The sequence below is a fragment of the Nesoenas mayeri genome, assembly GCF_963082525.1.
Source record: "Nesoenas mayeri genome assembly, chromosome: 11".
Classification (NCBI taxonomy): Eukaryota; Metazoa; Chordata; class Aves; order Columbiformes; family Columbidae; genus Nesoenas; species Nesoenas mayeri.
In genome coordinates, this window is record NC_137563.1 from 20,331,248 (window position 1) to 20,352,578 (window position 21,331).

At 56.3% G+C, this 21,331-nt stretch overlaps 2 protein-coding genes across 9 annotated transcripts; one reads left to right on the top strand and one right to left on the bottom strand.

The window, feature by feature from the left end:
* The first annotated feature begins 76 nt into the window (after window positions 1–76).
* On the top strand, window positions 77–11,407 carry GRAMD2A (GRAM domain containing 2A). 7 transcript variants are annotated; one of them, XR_013922650.1, is made up of 14 exons: window positions 77–117; window positions 794–1,135; window positions 3,179–3,381; window positions 3,506–3,563; window positions 4,785–4,857; window positions 4,938–5,041; window positions 5,676–5,774; window positions 6,653–6,724; window positions 7,425–7,487; window positions 8,034–8,230; window positions 8,403–8,502; window positions 8,589–8,696; window positions 8,859–9,392; window positions 11,349–11,407. XR_013922650.1 is itself a non-coding variant. In XM_080351567.1 (13 exons), exons 3-13 carry the CDS (start codon window positions 3,278–3,280, stop codon window positions 8,883–8,885), a joined length of 1,005 nt encoding a protein of 334 aa, XP_080207693.1. In that variant the 5' UTR covers window positions 77–117; window positions 794–1,135; window positions 3,153–3,277; the 3' UTR covers window positions 8,886–9,883. The 7 variants fall into 7 exon arrangements, 5 of the variants coding, with proteins under 5 accessions (XP_080207693.1, XP_080207692.1, XP_080207695.1 ...); XR_013922651.1 differs by lacking the exon at window positions 11,349–11,407 and having other exon boundaries at window positions 8,859–8,984; window positions 9,209–9,883; XM_080351567.1 differs by lacking the exon at window positions 11,349–11,407 and having other exon boundaries at window positions 3,153–3,381; window positions 8,859–9,883.
* Window positions 11,408–11,867: 460 nt separating this feature from the next.
* SENP8 (SUMO peptidase family member, NEDD8 specific) lies at window positions 11,868–18,332 on the bottom strand. Of its 2 annotated transcripts, none has more exons than XM_080351153.1 (2): window positions 18,226–18,332; window positions 11,868–13,539 (listed from the first exon to the last, which is right to left on the bottom strand). In XM_080351153.1, the coding sequence occupies exon 2, from the start codon at window positions 13,494–13,496 to the stop codon at window positions 12,858–12,860; it is 639 nt and encodes a 212-aa protein (XP_080207279.1). In that variant the 5' UTR covers window positions 13,497–13,539; window positions 18,226–18,332; the 3' UTR covers window positions 11,868–12,857. The 2 variants fall into 2 exon arrangements, with proteins under 2 accessions (XP_080207279.1, XP_080207280.1); XM_080351154.1 differs by lacking the exon at window positions 18,226–18,332 and adding an exon at window positions 16,677–16,824.
* Window positions 18,333–21,331: the final 2,999 nt, after the last annotated feature.

Here is a 21,331-nt window from a genome sequence, read left to right on the forward strand (position 1 = left end):
CCGCGCGGCGAGAGTGGGGCGTGGCGGCGGGCGGCCATTGGGCGTGCGCCGAAGCGCCGCGCGGAGGCTGTGCGCGCGGGGCATGACGGCGGCGGGCGGCGCGGGGCGCGCGCGCAGGTACGGGCGGGGGCGCGCACGCGGGCCGGGGGCTCTGGGTTCGGGGTGTCTGGGTTCGGGGCCGGCCGGGGGCCGCGGGGCAGCGCCGGGAGCCGCGGGACGCGTCCCGGTTGCCGCCGGGGAGCGCGGTGCCAGCCTTCGGTCTGCCCCCGGCCGGCCGGCGGCGGCGTCGCGCTGTGAGGGCAGCGCGGAACTAGCGAGGCCCCTCCCTCCCCCCGCACCGCACCGCACCGCACTGAGGGGACGGGCCGGCCCGGGGGGTCCCGCGGCTGCGCGGCCCGGGAGCCGCCGGCCCTGGCTGCGGGGAGGCGGGGAGGCCGGGACTGGCCGCGGGGGCTGCCCCAGCGGGGCTGGGTGCTGCGCGGGGGCCGAGCCCTCCCGGCCGGTCCGAGCCCCGCCGGGGCCGGGAGGGAACGGGGACCCGGGGCTCCTCGTAGCGCGGGGCTCTGAGAGCGGCGCCCAGGATACCCCCGTGTCCCGGGCACCGGAGCGATCCTGGGGCCGAGGCCTTGGGGCTCGCCCGGGCCGCGACCCGCGGGGCGCGGAGCCGCGGGACAGGTGGGTCCCGCGGGGCAGCGAGGGCACCGCCCGCAGCCCCGGGGCGCTGGGCCCGGGGACACACCCGCCCCGTCCCGTCCGTCCCGCCCTCCCTGACCTCCTGCCTCCCTCCTGACAGCGCCGCTCGGCACCGGCCGTTCCCCTCCAGCATCCTCGGCGGTGGCTCCGCTCCAGCGGCCGACACACGGGATTGAAATGACCTTGAACGCCGGGAACAAGGGCAGCTCGCCGGATCCCGCCCGGGCTTGCTCGGGCCGAGGCAGCCCGGTTGCAAGAGCCTCCCTCCGCCTCTGATCCTCTTTCTTTTTTTTGGGAGGCAAAATCCCCGGCTTGCTCTCTCTCGCCCGCACCGTGCGCTTCCCCCTCGCTTGCGCCGGCGGTGGGGAAGGGATCCAGCGAAAATCCAACGCCGCCGGAGGAGCTCGTACCGGACACTTCCCAGGACGGATCCCAGTGCTGCGTAAGGGGAGGGAGATGCTGACCTGTGGGGAGGGAGAAGCTCTGGGCTTCGCTTGGCAAAGCTGGGGCTCTGGGGAGCCTGTGCGGGCAGGGGGCGAGTGTCATCGGCAAGTCATATTTTCCCTTTTCTGGGACTTCTGCTCCTGCCTTGTCTCGGGAGCTCTGCACTCTCGCTGTTCGTGCTCGGCTTGTGTTTTGGGATGCTCAGGATGGTGGTTTTCCTGCAGGAGCAGCCTCCTGCTAAAACATTCCGTGAGGAGGGTGACGGTGCGAGGTGCTAAGGGAGTGACTTCCTCCCTGCGCTGGTTCTGGAAGCGGCTCTTGGCAGGGACATCTCCCAACCTGATCTTATCCCGCGCTCCTGAACTCCGGATCCCCACCCCTGCCGCACCTGAGCTGTGACAGAGCGAGATCTGGAGAGGGGAGATGTGGCAGCTGCTGTAGCGGCTCTGCCGGGGCTGAGGATGCTCCTCACAGCCCCCAGACCCTCCCTGCAGCCCCCCGGTGCCAGCGCTCCACGTGGGGACCCTCTGACCTGGCATTTGTCCCTTGCAGTGACTATATGAGGGAGAGAAAGCTGGAACAGGACCGCGCAACACTTCAAAGTGCTCTCCAGCCTCTGTATCGTCTCGTTTTAGGGAATTTCCGTGTTTGGTGACACCGGGGGGGTTTCTCGATGCCCCAATTCGGGGGGTGCCTCTCCCCGTCCCCTGCGCGGTGCCCCTTGGCCCCGGTTCGGGTTAAATCCGCTCGCCGGGATTAAGCAGTGCGACCGCTTGGGGATTTAAGGGATGACGTGGGGGAAGCTGGAGCGGGCTGAACTCTGGAGAGGGAGGCTCTGCAGCGGGTCAGAGCCCCTTTTCCAGCACAGGGGAAGGGGAAGGAGGGTCTGGTGCCCCCACGGTACGAGTTTTGGCTGAGGGCAGCGTGGCATCACCTGGCAGACGGCGTTTGCAGTACAGGGTGTCTGAGGAACCAGTCAGGGAAAAAGCCTTTTGGTGCAGTGCTAAGTGGTGTGATCTTGGTGCTTTTTGTCAGTAGTCTCCCATCCATTCCAGACACATCCTTTAACCTGAGCTTTTCCTAAAAGTACCCAAAATCTCAGTGTGTTTGGCCTGTCCCCACGGTGCTCAGGCTTTGGGCAGCTTGTTTGCTTTGTGAGGGTCCAGGAGCTGGTTCCCAGCCCTGTCCTAAATGCACCACACCGGTGACTTGCGTCTGGTTTCTCTGCAGCCCTGTGTACGCGCTGCATCTCCTGGGAGCATCTCGTGTGGGTCTGTCACATCGAGATGGCGTTTTGCTCAGGCCCCCGAGGCTGCGGGGACACGGCAGCTTGTGTGGCTTCATCTTGGGCTTCGTTGGGGTGCAGCACCCTGAGTTTGTGGGGGGTTATTTAGATGGGTTTCCCTTCGATTGAGCCATTGGAACAGGAGCAGGGGGCGTCTGGGGAAGCACAGGGCAGCGCAACAGCCCCCCTCTTTCTGTAGGAAACGGTTTGGGATGACTTCTCCACACCGGGATGTGCTCCAGCTCCCCGCTCGTCCTGCCCAAAGCCCAACGGCGCGACCGTCCCCGCGCGCTGTTCGCAGAGGGAAAGAAGCGTCCCCTTTCTGCCCGCCGGGCGATAACCTTCCCTGCGCGGCGCTGCGAGCGTGTTTACTTTACCTGTCGCGGCCGATAAGCGCCTCTGATAAAACTGATAGGAAATAACGGGCTTTAATGAGAGGGGAGCAATTAGAGGCAGGAGGCGGTGCCTTCAGCGCTGGCGCTGCCCTGGGAAGATGTTTTGCCCACACAGAGGAGCAAAATCTTCACCACCCCAGGGAGTTCCATGATTTTTCCCGTCTCAGCGCGGTGGCCCGGGGAGAGGCCCCTCTTTGGAGGGTGTTATCTGAGGGAGCTGCAGCTCGGTTGTGAGTGCCAACGAGTTCCTGGCGAGAAATGCCCCCTTTTTGTTGTTTTTTTCTCCGCGTGACTTGAGAAATCGCAGAAATATTCGTGCTGTCCTTGGGCAGCAGAGATACGAGCGTCTCTGTGCAAACAGGGCTTGAAGGGAAAGGGTTCTACAGCTCCGAAACACGTCTCTCCGCTCTCCCGTCCTTTTGGGGGGGACTGACGAGCTTCTCCTCGCAGCGCCAAACTGATGCATGAAAAAGCAGCTCCCCTGAAGAGCCCCGAGCCCATGCACGGCCGTGACAAGCTGGAGGCATCGCACAAGGAGAAGAGTTTGGATTCCCTCGACGGCAGGTGAGGCGCAGCGGTCAAGTCTTTGCTCCTTTGCCTCCCTTTCCCACCTCCCCACGTGTTTTCGGGAGCGAGCGAGACAGCCGAGGCTCTTTGTTTACCTGATTATTATTACTTTTCTCTCCAGCCTCCACCTGAACGAGGCCCTAAAAGATGAAGACATCAAGAAGTGCCACCGGGAAGTGGTAAGTTTTCAGCTTCTCGAGCAGTCGGGATGGTTCATTGTAGCCTGGCCTTGGCTGTTTGCCGTGGAGGAGCCTGATGGTGATTTTGTGTGGCCCCTGCAAATGCTTTTAGGGTTTTCTATCCAAAGCAAAGGAAAATCTTGCCTGGGAGCAGCTCCATTCCTCTGCGTTTGAACCTTTTTGGTTGCTCTCATCGCGCCCCAAGTAAAGCTGTAGGTCTGTCTGCTAACCAGAGACGCTCTGGAAGAAGGAGGAGTGGACGAATCAGGCGATTTCCCTTTCCCTGCAAAAAAAGACGGAGGAGAAGAACGTTTTACTGATTATTTAGAGGCATTTGGGAGGGTTATGAGGCACCAACGGGTCTGAGCTGAGGCTGAGTGGTGTTGCTTTTGGTGGTGATGCCACATTCCTCCCCGTGTCCCCCCAAATAGCCCTGAAATGCTCCTGCTGGCATCTCCATGTCCCTCCGGGGGTGTCTAAGCCGAGCCCAGGTGCTGCTGAGCCGTGATCCTCTTACAAGGTGCATGGAGCAGAGGTGACCTTGTCACCGCGGGCAGGAGGGGGCTCTGCCCACGCTGCCGCCCACAGACCAGCCGTGCTGCCCCCAGGGCCCTTCCAGGATCTCCCCTCGTCCCTCGGCTTTTGGGTGGCAGCCGTCACCACCGCTGGGACACCCGTGTCCCCCGGAGGTCCAGGGTGCACAAATCTGCCTTCCGGCGACTAATTGAGCGGATTTATGGCAACGTGTTGAACCGCTTCGGAGCTTTTACCTGCTAAACAGAATTGTTTGAGGGCGAAGCTCCCGTGGCGGCTGCCGGCAGCTTTGAAGAGGCACCGGGAATATAAAAATAGCTGGATGGCGCGGCGCGATGGGCGCAAAGCAAGTGTTGTCACCGTGCCCCGAATAAGGGAAGAGCTCGAGGAGGAGGAGAGAAAAAACCGCTGGGCAAAATAAATTGCCTGCGGATGAGCCTGGGAGGAAACAGCCTCCTTGGATATCGGGGGCAATGTCGATTTGGGAGGATGGCGCAGCGTTTGGGTGCTGGACCATCCCACCCCTCTCTAATTCCCCGGCCCCGCCGGCCACAACCCAGCGGGACCCCCCTGCGCCGCTCCCGGGTGCGGGGAGAGGGAATTAGTTTTGCGGGAGGGTGTTTTATTTTTATTCAAGGGGAGCTTTTTATTATCAAGGTCACTGAGTAACTTTTGCTTCGTTTTCAGGCCGCTAGCAAGTACAACTCGCAGTACCACAAGCTGTTCAAGGACATCCCGACGGAGGAGAGCGTGCTGAAAGGTGGGTGACCGGCGCGCGACGGGCGCGGGGGCGGCAGGACCCGGCACCCAGCCCGCCATCCCCCTCTCTCCGCTTTGCAGTTTGCTCCTGCGCCCTCCAGAGAGACATCCTCATCCAGGGGAGGCTTTACATCTCCCCCAACTGGCTCTGCTTCTACGCAAACCTTTTTGGGAAGGACATCAAGGTAATGCGGGGGCCTGTTCACCCCCATTATCCCCTCCCGCACCCAGAAACGCCGTGAAAAGCCTCCGACGCAAGGGGAGCGCGGCTGTGCCTCCCCCTGCGCCATCCGCCTGGGGAAGCCAAATACTGGTTTGGTTTAAAATTCCCTGATGCAAAAGCCGCAGCAGAGTTTGAAGGAAGATCAAAGGTTTCGAGGTGGGGGGAGATTTAAATTCCTCTTGGCTTTTCTCCTTGATTTACAATGTGATGTTTCCCTGTTAGTCTTGTGGCTGACGAGGATCTCGGGGAGAGACTGCTTCTTAAACTGGGCTGAAGAGCTGAATTATTTATATCAGCCGCTTTAAACAAATACCTGATGGAAGTACGGGGCTGCAACCAAGTTATAAATTAAATCCTGCCTGATATTTAACCCTCCCCTGGTTTGCAGGGGGGGCTCTCGCAATGGGAGACTCCCTGGATGATGCGTCCTCGTTGTTTTGATTGAGTAGAAACTGCCGCTGAGCCGAGATTAACGTGCGGGGGATGCTGTGACCTTTAATAAAAAATAAGGAGATGCTGAATCCCTGTGTTGCTTGTGTCGTAATTCTAACAGTTAAATCCCTGCCCGTCCCTGTGTATTTTGTTCTGCCCTGCAGGTTGTGATCCCGGTGGTTTCCGTGCAGCTGATCAAAAAGCACAAGACGGCTCGGCTGCTGCCCAACGGCTTGGCCATCACCACCACCGCCAGCAGAAAGGTAACGCGGCACTTCCAGCGTCGGGACCTGACTTCGCCGCGGCAAAACCTCAGCTGGGGGTGCCCTGCGCCCAGCCGGTTGTGATTTGAGAGCGGGGAATGAGGCGGTTCCATCCCTGGCTGAACACGGGGGCTGGTTGGGAAGCTTTGCTTTTGTTTCTGAATTTCGCTTTGTTTCTGGGCGAAGCAAAGCCCGAGTGAAACTCAGCTGAGCTTGACAAATCCCCGCCAGGCTCTAATAAAACCTTTAAACTCCTTAAACGCGAGCAGGGGAAGGGTTTGCATTGGCGTCCAATGCTGGCTGCGGGAAAACATGGTTAAGGGGCTGAATTTCCAGCTTTTAAATCACGTTGCGTGTTGTCTGATGCAGTGAGCTTCCCAGGGAGAGGGTTATTCCTGCAGTGTTTTTGGAGTGGGTTATTCCTGCGGGATTTGGGAAGGGTTTATTTCAGCAGGGGGTGGGACAAGGCAGGATTTGGGCGCACAAAGTGATGCGGTTCCGAGGCCACTCTGGACTCAGCATTGGGCACGGTGAGTGCTGCCCCGTGTCCCCTTGCTGCCCCCTGTCCCCTCATACCGATCCTTGGGGACATTTTCGGTCGCTCCCAGCCCTGTTTGCTGCCGTGTCCCTCTCAGCTGAGCACGGGAGGCTCCGTGGGGACAACAGCTGAGCGAAAGCGGCCCCAAAACCAAATCTGCTGCAGGTTTTAGCAGGCTGCAAAAATAGCAGCAGGAAAACTCTGCGGGGAGATGCCGGGGGGGGACACGGCTGCTGGAGAGCGAGATTCAAGGGCAGGACGTCTCCGCCTGTCCCCTGCCTGCGGGAAACGGACTCGGGATATGGGGAATCTCTCCCAGCAGCTTTTCTGTCTCTTGCAGTACATCTTCGTGTCCCTCATCTCCCGCGACAGCGTCTACGATGTCCTGAGGAGAGTCTGCACCCACCTGCAGGTACCCCCGCCCCGCGGCTGACGGCGTTTCCATAGCCACAGGCTCATTTTGGGCTGCGTCCTGGGGAGCAAAGCTCTTTGCCGTCGCCACGAAGGGTTTGGACCTCTCCAAAATCCCTCCCAGGTGCTCTGCAGCCTCTTCCCATCGTCCCTGCTCCGCAGCGAGGTGACCTGGGACCTACCAGGGGTCTCTTCTGCGTTGTGGGTGATGGAGGCAGAGCCCGGGCTTTCCCCCAGGACACATATATGAATTATTTATAATCTGGTAGCAATACTAGTTATGCTACTCCACACATTGTGGCTTTTCCCCTAGATCTCAAGTTTTAAGGGGAGGAAAAATGGTACAAAGTAAAACAAACATTTTGAATTGAAAAGCATGAGGAGGCGAGAAATCTGTCAGCCCGTGAGCTGGAGAGGAGGGTCGCTGGAACCTCTTCTCCCGGCCTCCGGTGACTTGGGTGACTCAGCCCTGTTGAACTGGGCAATTTATTCTTTGAAATATGCTAAATAATCCCATTTTCCCCCGCAATGGTTTATCCCCTCCATCAGGAGCATGTCCTGTTCTCTGCTGGATGCTTTTCTTTGTCCCCAGAGTCCCCATGCTTGGAAATTTTAAGCAGCTGCTCTTCATCAACTCCCCAGAACCTTCCAAATTCACTTTTTTGGCAGCACCATAACACCCGTTTCTTTCTCCCCTCCAGGTTTCAAGCAAGAAGAGCTTGAGTCTGAAGGAGCTGACGGAGGAGCCCGACGCCGTGTCGCTGGTGAGGGACAGGGCAGTTTTGGGAGAGGGAGGGACCCCCATGGGGTTTAACGCTGTCCTGGCACGTGGAGGTTCGGCAGCCGCCAAAGGTCGTGTGAGGATGCGGCTGTCGCCTTCGTAGCTTGTCCCCTGGGATCCTCCTACCCCAGCGGATGGGTCAGGAGGACAATTTGGACAGCCCGTGGTTGAGCACGAGCCGCTGACCCGGCTGGTTTGTCTCAGGGGTCTGTTTATAGACAGAAAAACTTGGGAGCGATGTGGAAAATGCTCCCGCCGGCTGATGGTGTTTGCAGCTGTGAACACGGATAACGGGCTGGAATCGGGGTTGAATTATCCAAAAATCTGTAGGGTGAGCAGGTAGCCAGGAGGCTGGGGCAGATGTGGGGTGTGTGGGGAGGTCCTTCCTATGGCAGGAGGAACCTGTGTCCCCACGGGGCCACCATGGAGAGACCAGTTCCCCCCAGGATGATGTTTTGGAGATGCTGGAAGGTTTGAGTCCTAATCTGGTCCCACCGTGTCCTCGGTGCCGCCGGTTTTGTGGGAGAAGCTGCTGCTGGCGCTGCGGCTCACCCGGGGCTGTTCCGCAGGAGGTGATCGTCCCCGAGGGCAAGTGGAGGAAGGTGTCACCCGCTTCGCTGTCACTGTCACTACCAGATGCCGACTACCAGTGCATCCACCGCACGTCCGTCAGCAGCCTGAGCGCCAAGGAGAGCTCCTTCACCTCCGAGGAGCCCCTGGTTTCGGGTGAGGGCTGCGTCTGACACGGGGACGTGGGTTTGTGTCCTGTCCCACACGCGGCGTTGGGTGTAAACCTCCGTAAATCTGTGTTTGTCCGTCCCCCGTGCTCGCGGGACGGGCAGGGCTGAGGCAGCGGGTTGGTTATCACTGTGCTGCTGATGCTCGCCTTGCGTTTCAGAAAGTGCCATCAACACCGAGGAGGAGCTGGAGGTGGAGCAGAGCTGCGTGGCGGAGCTGAGACCCTCCGACTACCAGCTCCTGAAGATCTTCATCGTGCTGTAAGTTCGCTGAGGCGGGGAGAAGATGGGGTTACACACCAGGAACATCCGTCTGAGCGCTTGTGCTTGTTCCTCCCCGCTCGCAGCATCTGCCTCCTGGTCGTGTCCTCCTCCTACCTGGCGTTCCGCATCTTCCGTCTGGAGCAGCAGCTGTGCTCCTTGAACCGGGACTACCTCTCCCGCGGGCACAGGAGGTGAGGGACCCTCGGGGACGCTTCAGGGTGACGCTGTGAGTCGAGAACCTGAGGGATGTGGTGCAAAGAGCAACGGCTCCGCTCCGTGACACGTCCCAGGGATGTGTTGTCCTTTGTCCTGTGCTGGGCTACGGTGCCTCTCACCCCGCTCTCCGCTTGCAGGTGACCGTCACCCCCAGCGCTGGCTGAGGATGGACGGACGCCGCGATGGTGACGCCCTCCGTACGGACCCCGGTGCTGCGTCCTCCCGCTGTGACTGTCGCGTGTGGCCCGGCTTTCTCTCAGCCGGTAAAATGGGACCAAGTATCATCTCTCTTCCTCCGGGCACCCGCTCCCGGCGGGATGGCCCGGCCGGCTCATGGCCACCGGTGCCAACTGCCCGTGCCCCTGGAAACCCGTTTTCTCGCCGGGACGCTGCTGCGCCGTAGCGCTGGACGGTGGCGCGGGGCTGCCGAGCGCTTGGACCTCCCCCGAGGACTTGCTGCTAAAACGGGTGCCGGTTTTTATTCCAGAGTTAAGTTTTTCTTGTGAAAAGACTACCATGGGCTCGCCGGGAACCCCGAAACAATGCGGATGAGTCGCTGCTGCTACTCTGGGTGACGCCCAGACAGCAGCTTTGGGCTGAACCCACCTGTTCGTCCCCTGGAGGCATGTCCTGAACTCTGCGGGGACAGGGCGACAGGGGCCACCAGCCCTGTGAGTGTCACCTCTTCCATCACCCAGGGGTGCGGGTACAATCCAGGGCCCCCCCAGCTCTTCTCTCCTGGAGCATGGGGGCATCTTGGGGTGCGTGTGTGTCCTTGCAAAGCACTTTAAGGTCCCCCCCACCAAGACCAAGTGTCCTCACCGGGGACCACACCTGGGCACGGTGCTGGACCGGGGCTTCGTTAGCCCTATCTCCTCGTTAAGGCGTCTCGACAGCAGCCGGGTGAACGTCCCGGATCACGATATGTCCGTGTCCCGGTCGCTGTTAATTTTGTCACCACGCGTATTTGTCCCCAGCCTCCCCCGGGAGCGCGCTGGGGTGGCAGGTGATACCTGTGGGATTTATTCTGATCTTTCTTTCCTGTTTTTTGGGAACTACAAGTGCTGATGGGGCCAAATCCCCGCGCCCTGGGGGCAAGAGCTCGCTGCTCCCTCTGGGCTTGGAACGGCTTTTACATGAAAATAAACCCAGAATTTTCTAGCATGCCCGTCTGCTGGCAGCGTCCTTGCGGTGGTGCCGGGCTGCAGCCCCGAAATGGGGGTGTCCCAGACCCCTTCTCTGGCCACGTCCTCAGGAAAGTGGATGACATGGGGACAGCCTTGTCCTTGTGTGGGCTTGGGGACAAGTGGCATCGCTTTGTTGTCCCTCTGCGACAGCGCTGGTGCGCTTGGGTGCTCCTGTGTCACCTTGGCCATGCTGGAGGGGACACCAGGTTGAGGCTGCTGGGGACTGGGGGCGGCTTTTTGGGGAACCCAGGGCCAGGGATGCTGCAGGTGTAGGGGATGGGGAGGGTTATTTTCACTAGATGGCAGCAGAGACTGGGGGATGTGACAAGGGACACTGGGGACAGTGGATGCCCGTGGAGGGTGCTGAGCTGCAGCCCCATCCTGCTGGGGTGAGCAAGGTGAGCCTTCCTCCTCCTCCTCCCTGAGCATCCACAACCCGAATCCCGACCCCATCCGCAACAAAATGCACAAAACCGGGTGAAATGCATGAAAATGCCTCAACTCGAAAGCCACAGCGGAGGGACTGAGCAGGGACCAGGGGGGTGTCAGGCTATTTTTTGGGGGAGATGTAGCACCCTGGGGTGCCAGGGAGCGGGTCTGTGGTTCTGCCACCTTTCTGGTTAAGTTATCGAAGCTGCTTCTTCAAAGCCCCAGAGTCAGGGAGCTGCCGAAGCCTTTGGTTTTGTGGGACCTGCCCCGCTCGCTCTGCCACTGCAGGTGCCCAAATGGCTTTGGAGGGTTTGGGGTTGGTTTTCTTTCCTAAAAATAAGTTGGTGCTTAACGTGTTCAACCTCAAAGTGGGGTTTATGGCCCCAAAAATTAGGTTTGGACGTTTAGGATTGGGGTTTTTTGTGGTTTTGCGTGCCCAGCCTGGTGTTTCTTGGGTGCTGCCAACACAAAGCAGGTGCATGGGGTCCCTTGTCCCCAGTGGTGACAGCCACCTCCTCCTCTTTGGTTAAAGCTGGCAGTGGGACAATGGGTGCTGTCAGCTGACGTCGAGGAGGTGTGGAGGAGCCCCCGATGTGATTTTGGGGGGTCCCCGCTGCCGGGAGCCGGTTGCAAGGCTCCGGTTTTGTTTTCCAGCTGGTGTTTGCTCTCCTGGCGCCGCCCTGCTTGAGCTTATTTGCTTTCCTTTGTGTAAAGAAATGCCACGTACAATCCTCGGGTGCAGGAAACGTCGCTGGGTGCTCACCCTGCACCCTGCCCGCTCCTTCGGGGACGGGGACGAGGAGCTCGGGGTGTCCCCTGCTTGAGCACCCCCCATCCCACTGCTCCTCCTTGTCCCAAACTGACCCCTAAAAATAGGATTAGGAGATTAAATCAGCCCGTGCAGCCTCCCCGCTCTCACACACGGCGCTGGCGGAGTTGTCCCCAGGTTTGCTGGCTGCTCGGTGTCACCCGCAGAGCTGCTGCCAGACCCGCAATGTCACAACCTTGCAGCCGCGACACCGGGAGCCACCAGTGGGTACCGAAAACACGAGACGCTGCTGACACGTGGATGGTTCGGTGTGAGGTGTATTCCGGAGCCTCCCGCGCTGGCAGTGACGTTGGTGCCTCTGCAGAAGCCCCGTGTCCCTTTGGCGAGCAGTTTGATGCCAGAAGGGTTTACCGGGGCGGGCGGGCGCTCGGAGAGCTGCCCCCACCCCGTTTTGCCCCTCTGTGTTTGCTCAGGCATTTTGGGAGAGCCCGGGCTGGGGCTCAATATAATAATCAGACATTTCAAATTCAAAATAATCCTTCCCCCTTTTCTGTGGGTCGTATTTAACCGGGATTTCCCTGCTCCGTGGTGGGGTTTGGTTGCTCTGCCTGACCCCACCTGAGCAACCTTCTCTTTGCTTCTCGTGACGTTAGAGATCACCTCTTATCCCCTAACGATACCCCATTTTTATGTCACCCCCCATCTATCCTTTAACAAGAGGATCTGCTCTGAGACCCCACCAACCAGCACAGGAGGAAAAGTGGTTTGAATAGAATTTTATTAAGGATTTTTTGGGCTCGAGGAGTGGTTATCTTTGGCTTTTCCACCTCAAACTCCAGCCTTTTGTTCTCCCTGGTGTGTTTTTAATCTCGAGTGACAGAACTGGTTTTGTGCTAGAGGAAGCAGCGGCCGCCTCGTCCGCTCTGAGCAGGGCGAGCGCTAACGAGGGAGCGCTAACGAACCCGCCCCGAACGGAGATGACCTAAAATCACACGGAAAAAGAAAACAACTTCAAAGAGTGAGTGTCGCTTTTCATCTCAATTAACTTTCCTTTCCTAGCATTGGGTTTCTCAGCTTCCTATTAATCTTCCAGCAGTTCAGAGGCAGGTTTTCATTTGTAATAAGAGCAAGCAGGGGTTGGGGACAAGGAAAAGGAAAAAGCTATTCCTATTCAGCTTAGGAGCACTTATCTGAAGAAAACCTATTTTCTTTCTATTTCTTTAATTAATCATAGCATTTCCTTTGGAATCTCATCTTTTGATATCATTGCCATCTTTTTGGGGTAAAAACCCCTTGCTGCTCAAGCCCAAACTGCTCCAATACCACCAGGGAGGCACAAATTAGACATAGTTACGATAAAGCATTTGGGGGTTTGGTTTTAAAGGGTGTTTGCTAAACCTGGCTTGGAACAGCGATGCTTAGAGCCAGTTAAAGCCACCTAACGATGACATGCTGGGCAAGGCGAGAAGTCCCTTCAGCACCCCATTTTGACCCAGCAATTAGTGTAAAAATTTACCGCGGAGAGGATGGATTTGAAAGCAAAGTGATTTTTCTGGTTAATTTCCAGAGGGGACTAAGGCTTTTCCAGGGGGGAGCAGGGTGTTTGGGGGGTGTAGCCATGCTGGAGGGGTGACATTCTTCTTCTTTGGGCCAATCCTGCGCATGGGCATCTCCCTCAGGCACTGGAGGTGCTGCCTCGCGGGTGGGGAAGGCAGTTTTGGTTTTTGGGGAGGGTCGGAGCCGCATCGCGCTCACTTCTGCGCCAGTTTCATGATGAGGCTTTTCCACTCGGCTCTCTTCTGCGTGATGTAGGAGGGGGTGAGGAGCTGCAGCAGCGGCTCCGGCCGCCCCCCGAGGTGTCCCTGACAAACAGCCTCCGCGTTGCAGATCACGTACATCCCGCAGTCGTAGCTGTTCTGCTGGGCGGGCGCCTTCTCCTCCACGAAGGCGGCTTTGCCCCCTCTCTTGCCCAAAAAGCTCTCCAGCTTCCCCGCCACTTGCTTGGCGTGGAAGGAGTTGCATTTACTGTGAGAATCATAATGGGAGAAGCAGTTTTTGTCCCTGAAATAAACCAGTAAGCTCCAGTGGGAGCCCCCAGCGACCTGGTTGGAGTTATCGTTGATGGGTAAGAACACCAGGTTCTTGCGGAGAAGGTCCAGCGGTTGGAGGAATATGGCTATTTCTTCCTGGCTAAGGGCACATTTAATGAACTGAGCCACTTCGGGGCTGATGAAACAAACCTGCTCGTGAAACTCTTGGAACTGGTGGTTGGCGAAGTACTCGAAGGCGAAGCCGATGACGCGATCGTTAAGCCAGTTTGGGGGTTCCAGCAAAGCCACGTCCGACTGCCGCAGCAAACTGTCCATGTAACTGAGAACAACGGGGTCCATCCTGCGTGGGTCGGGGCTGCGGCACTCCGGGAATCCGCGAGAGCTGAAACACAGAGGAATTCAGGAATTAGATCCCACGTGGGACAAGATCCAGCACAACAAACATTTTGGGGAGCAAAGCCCATATTTCCCAGGCGGATATTTGCGGGAGCAGATGGAGGACGCGCCGTTCCTCCGCTCTCGGAGCCGTGCGTGGCTCCCATCAGATAGAAACCTCGCGTCGCTGTGATCTTCACCTCAAAGCAAAGCGATTTCAAAGCAGTTCCTGCTCGGGAATGTCGGGCACGCCTTCAGTTCTGCACTTTGCACAGAAACCGTACGTCACCCACAAGAAGCCTGTGGGTGTTCTGGTGTTTCGGTGTCTCGCCTGCACAGTGAATTCTTTGCCATCACTGCTATTCCTTAAATAAAGGCCATTCTGGGGGCTGTGTGACAGGCGCGTGGTCCGTCTTGCCACGCAGATAGCGCCGCAGCTCTCTGCCAGACCATGACCTGTTCCGGGAGAACCGGCCGGCCCGCCGGCACAGGAGCCTCGGCGCGCTGAGCGAGGAAAACAAAGCCAATCCAGATCCCAAACAAACCAGTTCCCCACCGTGGGAACCTTCAGGACAACTGTCTGCCTCGCCGGCAGAGATTTCAATAACAAGTGCCACCGAAGCTGGTTTGCAAAGCATCATTTTTTGGCTCAGGTGGTAGAGAAGCTGCTTAACACAGATTTTAATTTGCCAAAGGTTTGCTCACAAGAGGCGAAAGCGCTCGTGGGGACACTGGGTCCCGCAGGCTTTTGCCAGTGACATCCACCTGCGAACAAGTGACTGGTCGCAGCGACCCGCTCTTGCCGATCTTTTCCTCTGTTATTTGTCCGGCCGACGCTCTTCCCTGTTCGTCTGCGCCCGCTTTGCACAAATCGACGCTGCTTGTCCTTAAAAAGGTGCCTGGAAGTTCCAGCACCCGGTTCTCCCCACCCACGCGTCTGACGCTGCGCTCAAGGGACTTCGGCACATGTCCCAGGCCAGACAACTCCCGGCTCCTTTCCGCTTATCAGGTTACCTGAATATCCACTAATTCTGTTTTTTCCACCAGTCGTATAATTCCTTTTCCTGTTGCATTTGCTGCTTTTGCGTCCCTGGGGGGGGTTAAAGTGTGTTTTAAGAGCGTGCTGGGAGGTGCTACTCGATGACAAAATATGAGGATTTTGGGAGGAGATCTTGCGAAAAGAAACTTTTGATTTAAACCCCTTATATCCAACATGCTTTTCCTTTTGCTCTCGCACCCCCCAGCCCAGGTTTGAGCCCCTGCCACTTGGACAGGGCTGGAAATGCCGCAGTTGGGGGCAGCGGTGACACGGAGCTGCTTTGGCCTCACCCTCTCCATCAAAAACCAGCTGAGGATCTTAAAGCACCGCGTGAAAACTAATGACAATAAGATCGCTTTAACATGATAAATAAGACATTGATTATCTGTTAAGATAGGGGGAAATAAAACAATCAAGTCTCGTGTTGTTTACATGTTAGGAAGAAGTAGATTTGTGCTGCTTCTTGCAGCGTGAATCATGGAAACAAATCCTGGCCAGGTATGCAGCAATTAAGAGAGATTTATCTCTCAGAAATCTTGGCAGGGTGACACGGCGTGCGATTTGTAAAGGGTGAAGCACGCTGCGTGTGTCACACATCGGAAGGGCCGAGGGAGAGGATCCGGGGCTTGAAAAAGCTAATTACTGTTTGTGTGGCGCTGGGAGAGCCCAGACGTGCTAAGCGACGAGAGTCACCGAGAGGAAGGGGAGCAGTGGCTGTTGATACCCAGCAAACACAATGGTGTTTGGACACGCTCCCTACGGTCAGCAGCTCCAGCTCCTTCCCACTTTGTGGAGAAAAACCTTCGCAGTGGCCTGCGGTATCAAAAAAAACCGAAGGCACCTAAACTGCGTCCCAGCAACTCCGTTGCGTGCCCAAATAGCGGCTTGTTTAACTTGGGTTTAAAGGGGTCACTGCTGAAACACCCCAAATTTTCCTTTGCTGAGTGTTTTTCCTGCTTAATCTTTTCCTAGAGATGTGCGAAACCCAGCGAGTCACTTTCCAAACAGGATTACGGGCTGGGGAAGGAAGCGCGCGGCCCTTGTTCTGTTAATTTTCCACTCCGCAGAAACATCGTTTGTGGGCTTTTTTTCAGTCGAGGGGAAAAAAAGACAAGACATTTGGCAGCTTTGTACAGTCAGGAAGGGAGAATGGCTCTAGCAAATGCTTAATTGCCACTAGCAACTACTTTTCGTTTTATTGCCATCTGGTATTTGTGAAACCGCTTGTGCGGGTGACTCACTGTGTGCAGCTCCAAGGAAAACCCTTTGGGCTCGGCCGCCAATTCAGGTAAGCGGCGAGGACCCAAAAAGCCGTCGGAGAGGTTGTTTATTTGGGGAGAACCTCCCCGTTGAAACCAAAGACGGAGGCGGATCTGAGCATCTCCGAGGTTGAAATCCAGTTGGATCGCTCAGCATTCGCTTCCTGAAGGCGCCGGCACGCTCTGCTCAGACATTTTCATCCAAATAGCAATAAATACTGACGCAGGCCTGGAATATTTGTTGTAGGTTGGCAACAACAGTCTCGCTCGTTCATTTTATTTGCACGTTAGTAGTTGGAATTTGGGTGAATCCGTGGAATCCTCAGCTTCTCGGAGGATGAGAAAAAGGAGCAATTAGATAAAAATGTCATCAAGCCAACCAAGGTGAAATCACCTGTTTCATTTATAGACTTGAAAACGCTGCCGTCTTGCATCAACACAGCAACAAGTCAAGTTTCATCTCCAAATTACAACGATTTAACATTCATAAACTGATCGGGCTCCTTGGCATCCAGGATGCAAAGCAAAACCTGTGATTTTTTTGACCAAAAAAGAACCCCCAGCCTATTATTTTCACAACATTAAAGACTTTCCGTATGTAATTGTTGCTCTGAAGGCAGCACTTGAGAGCCAGGGAACGAAGCTCCCTAGTAATTGAGTGTAAATAGGCAGCGATGCAGCAAAGGATTAAGGATGAATCAGGTTCCTAAAGTCTATTTTAATAAATTAAAGGTGCTAAGAACATCCAGAGTGAATATTTTAAGGCGCCGTGTTCCTGAATTCCTGTATCAAATTTAAAGAATATGGAGGGAAATACCAAAAGCAGACAAATTATTCAGACGTTACCGGGGAAGAGTAGGAGGGACGGGGAAGTTTTCGGCAGCTTGACTGAGGTCTTTGGAATCAAAAGCCCCCACAATTTAACCACCAGACTGTTCCGTTTTCCTAAAAATACAGGTTTTAGACACTGTCAGCGCTCTTAATAGCGGTTGTTGTTAATGGGAGCAAGATTAGAGAAGAAACATTAATTTCTATTGATCAACCTGAGCTGGGCACCAGCAGCGGAGTCTCCATCCAAACGGCCAGAGAAGAAACTCAAGTAAAATTAACTAACGCAGAAAAGAAGCGTGCTTGTCTACCCTTTTGTTAAATATAAGTGATTTCTTTATAACCTATAGATTATGAGTCCTGTGTGATACGAAAACAGAGATTTTGTGGGTTGAACAGGTCCTGAAAGAAAACATTTCTAATTTTTGTGAGCACAGGCAATGCCCAAACCTTTCAATTCCCCACAAATTCCCCAAACCAGCTGCTCTACGCATCCAAATTCCAGAATTTCGCTTTGTTTCACAACATCTCACGGGGCAGGAGACTGAAAACCGGAGGAATGACACCAAATGCTACTAAAACTAAGTTTAACTGGAAGAGAAAATAATTCGGTGAGCGGAGGATGAGTGACGGCACCGCGACGCTCCCCTAAGTAATGACACGACGGGAAAGTGACAGTAAAACAGGCGTCAATGGGTTGGATTCACCTATTTTGAGGAAAAATGTGTTCAAGAGAGAGGTGGAAAGTGCTGGGAGGGAATTTAATTTGCCTGGAAGACCTAAAGGTCGCAGGGAGTTGGTGACAAGAAGGGGTTTGGTGAGAGGAAGGAGCTGGTGACAAGGAGGAGTTTGGTGACAAGGGGAAGGGGTTTATTAGGAAGGGGTTTGGTGACAAGAAGGGGTTTGGTGACAAGGGGTTTAGTGGGAAGGGGTTTGGTGACAAGAAGGGGTTTGGTGACAAGGGGAAGGGGTTTATTAGGAAGGGGTTTGGTGACAAGGGGTTTAGTAGGAAGGGGTTTGGTGACAAGAAGGGGTTTGGTGACAAGGGGTTTAGTAGGAAGGGGTTTGGTGACAAGGGGAAGGGGTTTATTAGGAAGGGGCTTGGTGGTAAGAAGGGGTTCGGTGACAGGGGCTCGGTGCCAGGGGCTCGGTGACAGGGGCTCGGTGACAGGGGTTCGGGTGCCGTCGCTCGGCGGAGCGGGGCCGGCGGCTCCGGGCAGGCGGTCCGGGGGGATCGGGCCCCCGGGACATGGGGCCCGTCCCGCTGCCGGTTCTCAGGCGATCAACGGGAATCACGGGGCTGGAGCGGGACCCCGCGCTGGGCCCAGTCCCTGCGAGCCCACCCCGGTGCCGGCCCCCCCCGCTTCGACACCCGCAGCGGCAACGCCGCTCTGTGTTTACCGATTGTAACCGCTTTTCCCCTCAAAACGCGCGTTGAAGCCCCGGGGCCCGGTGCGGGCCGGTACGAACCCAGTACGGCCTGCAGCGGGCCCCGCACCCCCCGCCGCGGCCCCTCCGGACGCCGCTGTTTCCATGGCAACGCGTCCCCCCCCCCAATCCCGCTCACCTGCCGCCTCATCGCCCGCTCGCCCTCCGCGGCACCGGCCGGTTGCTGCGCGCTGCCGTAAAGCTGGCAGCGCCGGCGTCGTAACGACCCGCCGGCCCCAGGGGTGTGAGGGGGAAGGCGGGGAGATGGGCGGGGAGATGGGCGGGGCCAGCGGAGAGGGGCGGGGCTCTCGTTGGGGTGGGGCGCGCGCGGGCGGGCGCGCGCGGGCAGTCGGGCAGCGCCCGTGCGGCGGGAGCGCGAGCGCCCGTCCCACCCGCCTCGCGACCGCCCCTCAGCAGCGGCGCGCGGGAGCCCCCTCAGCGGCGGCGGCGGCGGGAGCGGGATGAGCCGCCACCCGGCACCCAGGTGAGCGGCGGCGACGCGGGGCGGGGGCCTCCCGGTGGGTGTGGGGTGTGTGGGGGGGTGTGTGTGTGAGGGGGGAACGGCGGGCGCGGTGCTGCCGCCGCTCGCGGGTTCGCCGCGTCCCGCTCGGCGGTGAGGCGAGCGCCGTCGGAGCATCGCCCGGTAGCGCCGCGGGGCCGGCGGGCGCCTTTTGTTCGGAGCGGATGAGGGCGAGTCCCTGTGGGGGCGCGGGGCGGGTGGCGGCGGCCGCCGGGCCCACGCGTGGCCGCCCCCCCGGGGTGCGCGGCGGCTCCGTCCTCGGGCTGCCCCGCGCGGCGGGGCCGCTGCTTTTCACCAACGCGCTGCAGTTCGCACCCATTTCGGGGTGGGTCGGACACGCGAGACGCGAAAAAAAACAGCCCGGGAAGGATGGGGGGGGCAGCTTGTCCCTCCCTTGGTGTTTCCAGTGTCACCCGTGGGGTTGCGGGCTGGCAGCACCCCCACATCCCCCACGCGTGGGGTGACAGCCCTGGCACCGCTGCGACGGCACCGGAGAGCCCGTCACGCCGCCCATCGCCAGCGACGTTGCCCGTTCCCACCCCGTCTGAACGACGCATTTCTGTTTTTCAACCTGCTCCCTCGTCGCTCCGGACCGTGGTGCGAGCGCTGCGAGCGCTGAAGGTTCAAAACAGTCGATATTTTGTTCTGGAATTTTCCTAAATGTGGCCAAAATGGCCTTTGCTTTATCCTCACCAAAAACCCTCCAGCGTGACTCAGGGTAGGACCTGCTACAAGTTCAGAGCCGGGCGTCTTTTTGCCCTTCTTCTTATAGACAGGCTTCTTCCTCCTCCTCTACTTACATTTTCATATCCTGAAATCAAGCTGAGATTAATAAAGTCGGGAGCGTGAGCTCAGCAGAAATCATGGCTTTCACATCCCTCGCTGCAGCGCGGTACCCTGCCCATCGGCGGGTAAAAATATAATCACGTAGCGCCAGAGGGAGGAGGACAGTGCTGCTGTGGGGGGAGAAGACAGCACGGTATTTTGCTAAATTGATAACAAAGTGCTTTAATAAATTGCTTCGTAAATAGGTTATTAGTCGGGGAAATGGGTTTCTGGGCTTCTCGAGCGTTTTCCCAGCTCTTTTCCCTGGGGAAGTGACAGGGGAACGTTGTCTTCTCGCCTCTCCTGATGAGACGTGTGCGGACGCGGTGGTGATGGGCTGTGAATGCTTAAGTGCGACCTTACTGAGCTGAGCTTAACCATAGGCACCAGCAAGCTCTGGTTGGGGTCGGAGAGGCAGCATTATCACTTAAGAGCATTTTCTCTTTGGCCCATCATCCCAGAATCATGTGATAATCACAATTTCCCTGATGTGTTTGAGTAAACTTACCAATTTCCATGGCATTTATAATTTTTCTAAAGCTTTTTGATTAAAGTAAGAGGATTTTCTTTGCATTTTCCCTTATGAAGGCTCTCCCAGTCTTCGCTCTCACTCCTGGCTGTGATTTTTTTCATCTCCAAGATAATTTTGGAAGCTGTCTCTCTGACTGCTGATGCTAGGAAAGGTAATTCAGCAACCCTGGCACACAACTAGTAAGCTTTTGTTTCCTGTTCTATCAATGATGATGCAACTTTATATTTTTATTTATTTATTGCCATTGGTATGTAAATTGGGGTGGCTTTAGAGACGTCTCATCTTTATTAAAAAGGCCTATGATTCGTCAGTGATACCTCTGAAACATCTGAAAAAAGGTTGGAATGATTTGATTCTCTTTATTTTTAAACAAGTATTAAAATATAGACTTGGCTTTGCAGAGTTATTTCTTCTGTGCCTCCCCAGCTCCAGTTATGATTTATAAATTTCACATTTCTACTTGTTTTTTCTTTGTTTTGTGGGGAGAGGTGGGGAAGCTGCATTTTAAGATGTAAAGGTATCAAATGGCTGACGTGACATCTGCTGTTGCAGTATCTTTTCCAAACACTGGCCTTTATATATGCTACCTAAACCCCAGACTAGCAAACCTTTGCAATCCTTTGCTAGGAAAATCTAACCATCTCAGTGTTTTATGCCTAAATTATTTTTCTCTAGGATATTCATGGTGATTTTTAGCGAGCATTCACCGTGTTTTTGGGAAAACCTCTGGGAATGTGAAGCATGTGAGGTCATGAAACCTGAGGTTACCTACGTGACTTTAATTTAGCTAATTTGGAGATAGGACTGTACTAGAAATATTGATCATAGAGTTATTTGGCTTGGCTTGATTTCTGGAAGGATTTTATCGAGCTCACGCGTCCCTCCTCGGCATCGCCCACAAGTCAACAGGGGGAGTACTGGGAGCACAGGGATGGTGCTGGTCCCTCCACTGGTTTGATGAGGAAGACCAGGATTCACCATCGCAGCCTCAGGGCCAAGCAAGCCACATGGTCCTGAAGCCTTAAATACCTTGAGTCTAGCACAATTACAAGCAAATGTGATCCAAGAGCTTCCAAAGCCATTTGGGGTAGGCGTAGCATGGGAATTTTCTCCTGAATTCTAGTTCTTGCTCCAAACCGTGGAGCTTTGGGGTAGAATTCCTTTAAAAATACATTTATGGGGGAGAAAACAAGGTCGCGGAGCCGCTTAGAATGTCTCAGCTGGTCAAACTCCGATTTCAGAAATTCCTGCGTCCCGCTGGTTTATAAATAAATCGGGATCACAGTCCCACTAGCGTGCGACATACTCAAGAAGAATGAAGGCAGGCTGAGCGGTTTTACATGGGTCGTTTCGCTGTTGTTCGTTACG